Source organism: Rhipicephalus microplus, unplaced genomic scaffold (genome assembly GCF_043290135.1).
Source record: "Rhipicephalus microplus isolate Deutch F79 unplaced genomic scaffold, USDA_Rmic scaffold_12, whole genome shotgun sequence".
In the NCBI taxonomy this organism is placed as follows: Eukaryota; Metazoa; Arthropoda; class Arachnida; order Ixodida; family Ixodidae; genus Rhipicephalus; species Rhipicephalus microplus.
Window position 1 is genome coordinate 29,101,553 of NW_027464585.1, and position 11,430 is coordinate 29,112,982.

Consider the following 11,430-nt stretch of genomic DNA (forward strand, 5'->3'; position numbering starts at 1 on the left):
GCTCGGTGATCTCGGTGATGCTCTTCAACATCGCCCTGCTGGGGTTACCCGAATGACTACATTAAATTGAAAGACTGCACCACATGCTACACGTGGATGAAATAACGATCTGCACGACAACCGGCAGTGATGGAGAGATCGAGGATCGGTCAGAGGCGGCCATACGACTTGTGAAACACTACCTCGTGGGCACAGGACTCACCTGCTCGGCTGGACATCCAAACTCCTGCTATATAGACCAATGAAAAAGAGACGCCAGCCCAACGGCTACGTCCCTTCAAATAAATAAGAAATCAAATAACAGCATGAAACGACTCACCAACGCCAATGGTAAAGAAGATCCGTGTACTGGGTATAATGATTGAGCAGAACGGCGGAAATGGTGAAGCACTGCGCAAGATTACGACAAAAGCCACCAGCACGATGCAACTTATCTGGTGCATCACGAACAAACATGCATGCACGAAGGCAGCTTCATACACCTCATACAAATCTGTGTCATTTCACAACTAACGTACACGGCATCGTTTCACAAATGGACGACTGTGGAAAAAAAGAACCTTATAGCCCTGATGCAAGACGTACGAGTTTGTGCTAGGACTGGTGTCCGGAGTTAGCACCGGCAAACTCCTAGAGCTAGGGTTGCATAACACCCTCGAGGAACTCGGCGAGGTGCAACAAGTTTGCCAAATTGAGCGCTTATCCCGCCCAGGACGACACGCGCTCGAAAAACTCAGCACCACATAACGTACGCCACACGGCATCAAGGTTGAAATTCCAAGAATGGTAGGCGTGCCCTTGTAATTACAGTACACGTGCCCTTGTAAAGTACACGTGCCCTTGTAATTTGCCCCCCCAACAGCATATGGGCACAAAACTACTCCAACGACACGGAAGCTGTTTTCATTGATGGCGCGCGTTATAGCGACAGAAAAAGTTTTGTGGCGGTAGTTACCAGTCACCGCGGCAAATACATCACTGTGAAAACAGCACACGCCGAAGAGACAGAGGAAGCTGCTAGAGCGCTGGCCCTAACACAGAGCAAGACGGCACTGCTCAGCTCGAACTTCACTCCACAATGGGTGGATAGCAAAACGGCGTGTCGTCTGCTATGGTACTTCCGGTTCGAGGCCTACCTATCCCTTCGCTGCTGCAAGTCGCCTATTGCGCAGTGTAATCGGAGACCAAGCACGTGCAATTCCTGATTGACAGGTAGGGTTTAATGTTCCAAAACCACCATATGATTATGAGAGACGCCGTAGAGGAGGGCTCCGGAAATTTTGACCACCTGGGGTTCTTTAACGTGCACCCAAATCGGAGCCTACGGGCCTACATTTTCGCCTCCATCGGAAATGCAGCCACCGCAGCCGGGATTTGATCCTGCGACCTGCGGGTCAGCAGCCGACTACCTTAGCCACTTGACCACCGCGGCGGAGCCACATGTAATTTTATGGCGCGTTTGTTGCCGCTTGTTTAGTGATTACGTTCTTATTCTTTTTTTTCATTTGTGAATTAAAAGCGATATTTAGTGCACTTCAGAAAACGAAGCGAGAAGTGGAAATGGGCAAGCACGAAGACCGGCCAGAGGTGAATTTCGAATGCAGCATGCGGCGATGCTTTGATACACGCTGTAATATTTTCCAGAACCACGTCAATTTAGTGTTTTCGAGCAGAAACGTTGACCACTTCAATATCACTCACACTTATGGGCACATGCTGTTGAATGTCAACAGACGTACGATGACAACAGAAGTACGCGTACTCTGTCAGATTTATGGGAACCACTGAGCGCGTAAAAAGCCCACAGGACAAAATGGCCGATTTATCAAAGGTATCGTGGGACGTGAAATGATTGAAGTAGCCTTTGAAGCAACGAGTAACATGGTATGGCGCCCTTATTGCGTCAAACTTGGAAGTGTAAAGTGCAGATAGGCTGTGTTATGTATGTTGAGTGCGACGAATTTCGCATATATTGAAACACCATGTTCGAGTGCGTGAGGGAACGAGATTCCACGTATAGAAAAATGTAAATGCATAAAAAAGCCAGAAAACTATGAGTGCATTTCATTTTCAGAGTAAGAAACAGTTGACTATTGCTATTCACTATATCGAAGCCGGGATAGTGTCTTTGTGACACAAAACCAGAAAAATAATTTCCCAGGTTAGCAGCATCCAAACAAATGGACGTATATTTCGTGATGTTATGACATACTGAAAATCATTGTATGTGACAAAAGATGCGTGATAACAGCCTTCGCAGCAAAACAACGAGTCGTTGTCCAGGGGTGCGTGTCCCATGAATGAAGAAATGCCCTCTCTCACAATTAAAACTATCTCATAGTGACTGCAATTGTTATTAAGCTAAACTGCATAGCTCTTCAAAGTATTGTGCAGCAATTTCAGAGGAAAGGGTACCGGAGCGTTGGGTGGAACACAGAGGAAGCGACGGCACAGGCAAGAATGCCCGTACGGCGGCACGGCATCTTGACCCGGAAGTCGATGCAGACGGGTGCCATAGCCCAGAATTTTTAGCGTGAGCCACAATTTTGCTTTCCGCCTATTCTGGGCCGTTCAGTGTGCCGAGGAAGCCGCTTCAAGGCAAGGTCGGCGTTGGGTGCCCGGGCCCATTAAAAAAAAAGAAAAAGACGCAGGATTCGGATCTTCTTTATTCGGCAATAAAATTTATGTCCTTGATCTTCAACAGTGAGGTCACGCGTCTGTTCTAAGCCGGCTGCCCTAACTCTGTTACTGTCACAGTTTCAGAAACCTTCCTTCAAAAAGTCAAGCGATCGATAAAAAATAGCTAGGCAGTCGATGGAAAAATGCCTTCTGCAATACGTTCACAAGGTTGCTCGCTACGTATTTGCTGCGTGAGAATCGTGCCGGCGTGGTCTTTTTTAGCTTCTGCGAGTGCATTGTGATTTTAATTTAAACACCCAAAAAAAATCTGCGAAGGGGTGAATCATGTAGGAAAGCAGGTTTAGGCTTCCCTAACGTTAAACCTGGCGATGGACAAAACATGCTCCGGTGTTTCCCACAGCAACATCGCTGCTAATGGGCCATGTGGGACGAAAGAAGAGCGTCACCGACCTAAATAACCAGAGTCTTTCGACAGAAATTCTCTTGGTGAGACAGTAGTGGCACCGAACCTGAAACCAGGCTTGTAGAGAAGAGTCCTTTAGTTCTACTAACGCCGTAGAAAAAAGGCGTCTGTACTCAGCTTAGGTTAAGGCGTTCCTTTTTTTCTCTCTTTTTGTTCTTCTCTGTATGCCTGGTTTCATTGCCTTGTGGCATGTAGAAAAGAGTGTTAAGTTTTTCTGATGGCAGTCAATGCAAAAAAGGGACATGAAAAACAGGAAAGTACAACAAAGTTCCTATTTTTGGCGATTACCATCATGAGTTTGTTCCAACTAGCCCACTTAATCGGCTCTCCGTCGGGCTTCTTAGTCTTTACAGGACCTGTGGAGAATAAAGCACCATCAATTGTTTATGAGAGTGGCGTTTTGAATGAGTAACTTTACCTTAGAGATTCACCTTTGTGTCTGTGATTTTAAGTAAAAAACTTGGGCGCCTTACTTAATTTCGGCGGAGATTAAGACGCCGCTGATAAGACAAACATAATGGTTTAGCAGTAACGACGAACCTTCAACTAAGAATATCTATCGTGTGGGCCGGTGGCGCGAAGTGCGATTCAAGCAATGTTTGCAGCGAATGCCCATTTATGATGTTTATGATGCACCATGGCGTCGGCGTGACACGACAGGTCGAGAGGTGCTTCGCCCATGAGAAAGGTAGCGCCGCAAAGTCTCTTAATAGATAGTTAGGACCCATAAAATTGTGTCAGCAATGAAATATGCAAACCCCACCCATTTTTTTTTATTTTCTGATGTCTTGAGAAAACTTAAGGGACATTGTCATACGGCTAGAACATTCCTTCATCAGACGATGAAAACGCATGTGCCGCTGACAAGCGAACTTGTGCAAGCATTCTATATCAAAAAAAGAGGGGAAGTCCTGCGTTAGTCAAACATCGACATCTTTACATGAAAAAGGAGAAAACTTAATCAGCAGTATGTTTGTGTGAAATTATTTTGTCGCGCCTGCACATTGACCCGTAGCGTAAAATTGTTAATGACGTAGACACGGTTCCTCGCTGGCCTCTCTGTGCATGTTCTGTATATTTATCTTATGTGTTCAGATAACTTGTATATTTCAATAAATCTTCTGTTGAGAGTCAGCGCTAGTTTGTGTCTCTTCTCTTCGGCCCGTGAGTTTGTGCGCTGTTACCTCGCATATAGTATCGCCAACTAGCCCAACTATCAGTCTGGCATAACCATACCACTTCAACGAGTAGCCCTGCAGAAACTAACTTTGTTCATATGTGTCTCAACTTCAACCTCTGGCAGTTAATAACTGCACCATTTGGTGTCGCATAGAGCTCTTCAAACATACTAGACTTGATACTAAACCACTACCCCGACTGTATGACATCTATACCATACTGAAGGGAAGTAGGTGATCACAAGGTTGTTCATGCCACTTTTATCTTTGCCCTACTAAAATATTTTTCATTTATTTATATCTGCCAGCTTGCATTGTAAGCTATAAGCAAGAGTGTGTTGAACAAAAAGCTAAAAGAGACAAAAGTAACGAACTGTGAATACACATTGTGGGAAAAGAAAAAAAAATAAGATATCTGTCTTGAACAGTATTTACAGCATGTGAAATACAGGAAACAGTAAAATATAAAAACAAAAAGTATTTCATGGGAAAATGCCGGCAAGCAAATACATAAATAAACAACAAATTAAAACAAACAAACCGCAGCTTTAAAAACAAAGAACAGGAAAAGAAACAGCGACAGAGAAATGAAAAAAAAAACGTGAACAGACTGCGCAAAACAGTAGCTTCACAACAAAACTAATTTATGTTGAAACAACCTATGTGATAGATTAGCAAGAGCGTGGACAAACTACGATATAGTTCGGCTCTGTAGTACATATTCAGGCAATGCATTTCATTCGCCGATGGCACGAGGAGAAAAATATTGTTTCCAGAAGTTGGTTTGGCAGGAATGTTCAGTTATTTTGAGTGAATAAAACAAGGGCGCCGACCCGACGGTTTAATGTACAAATCCTTGTCTCAGTATTTTGACGTTTTCGTGGTGAATTAGGTATAACATTTTAAGTGTCTCTCGATGGCGTCGTATCTCTAGAGGTTCAAGGCTCGCGTCCTGTAGTAAAGCACTAAGGGATGTGTGACGACGGTAATAATTGAAAATGAATCTGACTGATTTTTGTTCTATGTTCTCAATTTCACTTGTGGTGGACTGAATGTAGGGATCCCAGACAGGAGCAGCATATTCTACCAATGGCCTATGCATGTCTTGTATACCAACAATTTCATGCAACTCGTGCATTTAGACAAGGTTCTCCTCAGATATACAAGCTTTTCATGGCTTTATTTTTTATGGCTATGTGACTATTCCACCCAGAGTCCGACGTGATTACTTGGCCAAGATATTTATATCCAGTAACAAACGATAAGTTGTGACCGCTGATGCTGTATACAAAGGGTAATGAATTCTTTCGCGTCATGAACAACAAAACAGTTTTTATTTTTTAGGTTAAGGTTCATCTGCCATTCTAAGCACCATGTAGCTATTACGGATAAAGATGAATTCAGCAGAGCCTGATCTGAAATGAAACCTATAAGAAAACAATTTCGCTCTATGATAAGGCCAATTATGGAGCTATCAACAGCGACCTAACCTGAAATCTGCTGGTATTTGAGATGCAATTTAGTAAACAATAAGTACAAGAATAAACTAGTTACTTTTCAAGGGCGAAGTATTAGAACTTAAAGGTAAGTATATTTTTGTATGTTGCTTGCGCGCTAATAAAAACAAACTCTTGTTTAACAAGTCACTAAAACGACTAGAAAATAAGAAAAAACGATACTTTCAAGTTGATAAACAGAGCAAGAACTCGTTTCTGTGGGATAAGTATTACTCAGCTGAAACCGAATACCTCACGACCATACAGAGTGCTAAGTACAAGTTTTTAACAATGAACCTCCTTGTATGCTAACACAAAATTCAAAACAGTTATGGCGTGTGATTAACCCTGAACACAAACATATGATAACGCTTTCTAATGACCACAATGATGTTATATAATGAGAAATGTGCAGACATATATAACACCGCCTTCACACGTGTATTTACTAATAATCTTGCAATGCCTTCAATCGTACTAACATCAAAGTGCATTACCATTGAACTGCCAACGCCTGATATATTCTTTTTTATCCTACACGACGCAATATCTCGCATAGATAATATAAAATATACATAATCAGCTTGTTTGACGAAATTAATTTCAAGTTTTTACTAAATAGAAAGAACATCTTTCTCCAAATTGAAGCATATCTGAACGATACGGTGGTTCCAGCTCTGGCTCACACAGCCCCTAATATTATTTAAGCGCACGAAATCTAACAGTTTTACTGAACTAAATAACTAATCCCAGGCAAAGCACGATGGCAGCACAAACTAGTAAATTTTAAATGTGGCAATAGAACTGCAGGGGCTACCCACATAAAAAGGCGCCCCTGCAGCAATTTATTCGATCTCACCCAAACAAGCCGCATGTTATCTTACTCCAAGAAACGCTCGCCCCCAACGTCACCGTACTCGGGTATTGTTCGGAGTAAAGAATGTCAATTTCGGGAGAGGTATCGCAACTTTAGTTCATAAAATAGCTAGATACATCAGCCACAACGTGAAGATCACAGGTAAAAAAATTGAATACATCATGACGAAAGCCATTCGAAACTTTTCGATTGGCATTCAGGAAAGCATATCTATTGTCAATGTCTACAGCAGTCCGAAGTAAATGAAGCAAAGATTCAGGTCCCTACTTACCAAAGCCGTCAAACTAGCTCGAGACTCTTCGATAATTGTTGGTGGAGACTTCAACGCTCCCTACCACGCATGGGGTTACCACTACAATACAAAATAGGGGAGAGTCTATGGCGGGAACCAACAGACCTAGAGTTAATAATCATCACAGGCCCAACATTCCCGACTAGATGTGGGAAATCGACATGTAGAGACACAACTCCGGACCTCACTTTTGTGCGCTATGCTAGGGAGCCCGCATGGCCTAATTTGAACCAAGACTTTGGTAGTGATCATAATATATTAAGAATTGACCAAGGCATTGGGCAAAAGAGACCACGCAAGTTTCGGGTCACAGATTGGGACAACTTCCGTAAAATGAGAAATAAAAGGGGGATTTGAAAAGTGAACTGGTTATCGTTTAAGAATAAGTTTAATTCACCTATAGATTGTCATGTTACTACTTCGCAAACTGTTCGAGCGGCATTCCGCTCTCCGTGGTTTCCTTCAGCACTTATTCGCTTACGTAATAATAAAAAATTACTTTACCGCTGCGCGCCATCATATGATACCACGGAGATATGGGCGGTTTATCACAGTGCATCATTAAAATATAAAAACAACTTATGCATTTGCTTAACATAGTTTTTTTAGCGATACACTTTCTTCTTATCTGCAGTCTAACCCTCGTGCGTTTAGGTGTATTATAAACTGCCCAAAAATACGAACATCAATCTTTGTATAGATTTGGGTCCGGATTGCAAGTGAAAGGTGCTTTAAAACTCAGTGAGACGTATTTAAAAACTCATTTTCTGCTGACAACTCTAATCATTGAACAATTCAAGCTGATCCAGGATATTTTCGAATGTATTCAATAATTATTATTTAATAAGGCCTTTTTCACCTCATACTTAAAATGAAAGCATAAACACCTGGCCTAGAATAAATCGCTCCCCAATTTCTCAAACAGACGGCCATTTATTGTTCAGTCATGTTTTCACAGCTTTTTCGCAGTCATTGCAACATGCCTCATTGCCCAGTAACTGGAAGGCGAGGAAGGTGGTTTATGAGCCTAAACCAGGTGGCTCATATAATCGTTCTAACTACAGGCCCAATGCTTTCACTAGTATTCCATGTAAGCTTCTTGAACATATAATCCAATATAACTTAGTTGTATTTCTCGAAGAAAAACACTTTTTTCAGAACATTCAGCACGGTTGTAGAAAATACTGCTAATGCGAAATCCAGCTACTTCTTTTTATCAATGACTTATTTTCAGCATCTGACACTGGCACCATCAACGACTGCGCTTTCCTTAATTTTCAAAAAGCTTTCAACACCGTTTCTCACCATCTACTTCGACTAAAGCTAAGCATGCTAAATATTGAATCAAACATATTACGGTGGATCGAATGTTTCTTGTCTAACAGAACTCAACATGTAACAGCTAATGGTCATAACTCACTCAATTGTTCCGTAACATATGGTGTGCCGCAAGGTTCTGTCCTTGGACCCTTAATCTTTCTAATTTATAATATTGACCTTCCATGCTTCAGTACACCTACAATCAGGATCTTTGTCGATAATTGTGTCATCTACCGCATAATAAATCACCCACATTATTCATCACAACTTCAACCCGATCTCGACAACATTACCTCCTGCACTGCGTTCAGTCTGGTCCATGAAATTGAATACTAAGAAGTCTAAAATATTTAGGATCTCTCAAGGAAGCACCAACTGCACTAGCCCCGTTTATTATCTGTCTCTACTTACAAATATCAAGGTGTTAGCATTGATAACAATTTAACATGAAATAGCCATATTACTTGTGTGATGAACAATGCAAACCACACTCTCGGCTTCTTGCACCGTAACGTTTCATTAGCGCCTGTTTAATTACAACTTCTTTATAAAACACTAGTCAGATCTAAACTTAAGTGCGCTTCATCAATCTACGATCCTCAATCTTGCACCCATTTTAACGCACTAGAAACTATTCATAATCGTTAAGCTCGTTTCATTGTCACTAATTACTCTCGCACTATCAGTATCTCGTCAATAAAAACTTTAGTTGATCTTCATAACCTTTCTTAGAGAAGGAAGCAGGCCTCCTTATGCCTCTTCCACAATTTTTTACAGCGAAAGCTGTTATGAGATCACAAGTCGGGTCACGCGCAGTTGTCCACCGCCGCCGCCGCCGGTGTCCGTAACCACATCACGGGAAATTCGAGAAAAAAAGCCTAGCACCATCACACAGAGGGGCTCGACCCCGGGTCTGACGGGTGTCAGCCCAGTATTCCACTACTGAGCTACGCCGGTGCTTGTGTCTTGTTTGTAAGCTTGCGTTAGGTAGGTTTGATGTCAGGAAAGCAATCGCGTTTTAAATCAACGTTTTTCAAATCGTTTTAAAACAACGAAAGAAGAAGCACTCGTCGCACAATGCGAATAGCGCAACGAGTGGGCCGTTGAATGTTCCAACTCATTCCAAAAGCTTGTTCTTGTTTTCCTGTGGCGCATACTTAGTTCAGCCATAGTTATTCATCGTCGTCAGCCACTGCATAAACAATTGACACAAAATACCTCGTTTAGCGGATACGACGCTTCTAAGAAGAATGGCGAAGGATAGCATAGTGAATGCCGGCCTACTACCCAAAAAGTTATTAATAATGCCCTAATGAGTATGAAGCAAGTGTGCTTGTAATAGTCACCCAATGAGTATATTGAAAAGGCTTCGAAAGACCACTCTTCTAGCTTGCGCTGTGACTGTGCTGCGCCTTCCACGCAGGCCTGGCATTTTTTTCATGAATTTTAAAATAGAACGAAAATTGTTCTCGCCACTTCCTAACGTTTCATTTCGCATCTACCACAATTTCAGAGTCCATGTGCCATTCCGCCATACCAACATCTACTTCTACTCCGATGTGCCCAGAACTTCATCTGAATGGAATCCCATTCTTACCTACCTCACCAGCAACTCTGCCCATGCATCATTCAAGACTGTTGTTTCTCACTTGTAACACCACTCCTCTCTGTAACACCGCAAACGGCAATGAGAGTATTTAATTGAATAAATAAATAAATAAATAAATAAATAATTAACAATTCCTCGTTGCTTCCTCCTGAAATAGTCATTAGCTGTATATGATTGGTCGAAATATTCTGGGTCATGTACACAGCACCAGGTTCTTACGTGAGGCACTTAAAACTGGTGTAGGTTTCCGCATCGTGCAGATAACAGTGACGACTGTCGGAAGTAGGGAGGAGGGTGCTCAGCCCCCCTAACTTTCATCAGGGGGTCTAGCGTCTTCTACCCCCCCCCCTTCTATACGCCTATGTACTCCGGTGTTCCCTCTAAAAGTTGACCGTACTTTACAGCATGCCCCTGAATCAACGCCCTGCCATGAAAACAAGCACGCGTTACGGATCGCCATGCCGTGGGAAAGATGCGTTTCTCACCAAGTGTCGATCTGTCCTTCCACGAAGCCACAGGCGGCAATGTACTCAGCCTCTGCGTAGTCAGTGAGTACAACCATGGCGGCTCGGACCATGCGTTCGTGCTGGAAGATGATGAAACACACGAGCAACGTGGACAACGTTTCAGAAAGCAGCAGCACGCAGTCTAGGGCAAATTTCACATTGTGACGACGCTGCTGCCCAAGTATATCTCCAACGCATGCGGACACGTTGAATCCCGCGAAAACGAGCGTCGTGCTCAGCAGGGCGACGTTCATCAGCGACACTCTGCGCTTACCCAGCGGCAGTGCGCAGCTCAGTTCGTGCTGCTTCCCTTTTTGCAGGAACGACAGCAGCGATTCTGAGTACGTGGCGGTACAGACGAGAGCAATGAATGCCCGAGCTAGCATCGACCACTGAAGTACTTCGCTGTAACGTGACTTAGAGCTTGGATCTAGAAAGAGCTGGCCAATCATCTTGGGCCAAGCCAACAAGAGTGTCCACAGAATCGCAGCTAGGGATGCGCATGCGATTCGAGCTCGGGCGTTCCGCACCGTTCGAGTTTTTCGAGGTACGGGCATGCGAACAATGATTCTGAATGCCGTGAACATCTTTACGAGAGATTGAAATGAGCGATCCATTGTCTTTCTTTTCTACCGAAAATATAGATCCTTCTTTTTCACTGCGCAATCTGATTTCTAGGAGCTTAAAATGATGACGCCGTCGGCCTGCTCAGCTATAGATGCCCGAAGTCGACCTCGCAAATGTTGTCTCAAAGCGTAAGCAGTGCCTCGTGATCAACCTTCGACGCCTACGAAGAATTCAGCATGAAAGCAAGAAGGTGCCGTCGGTCAATAGCGGTCTGCACGTCGCATGTCATTATGTAGTGGGTGCAGATCCATGTATATGATTAGGATGCCCATGGCGACACGAAACTACGGGGCTTGCCTCCCAGTACCATTGTTTTACATATGCAGATTACACCGCATCATAATAGAGAATGTGCATGCGGTGGTATATAACAGTCTGAGCGGTCGACTTCTAACGACCGAACTTCATCCGATGCTTGTCGC

The 11,430-nt window shown here is 43.2% G+C and overlaps 1 protein-coding gene across 1 annotated transcript; it reads right to left on the bottom strand.

Annotated features, from left to right (window-relative positions):
- Positions 1-2,650: 2,650 nt before the first annotated feature.
- Positions 2,651-10,820, bottom strand: LOC142783747 (uncharacterized). The gene is made up of 2 exons (XM_075882325.1): positions 10,361-10,820; positions 2,651-3,459 (listed from the first exon to the last, which is right to left on the bottom strand). Exons 1-2 carry the CDS (start codon positions 10,765-10,767, stop codon positions 3,444-3,446), a joined length of 423 nt encoding a protein of 140 aa, XP_075738440.1. The 5' UTR covers positions 10,768-10,820; the 3' UTR covers positions 2,651-3,443.
- Between the last annotated feature and the right edge of the window lie 610 nt (positions 10,821-11,430).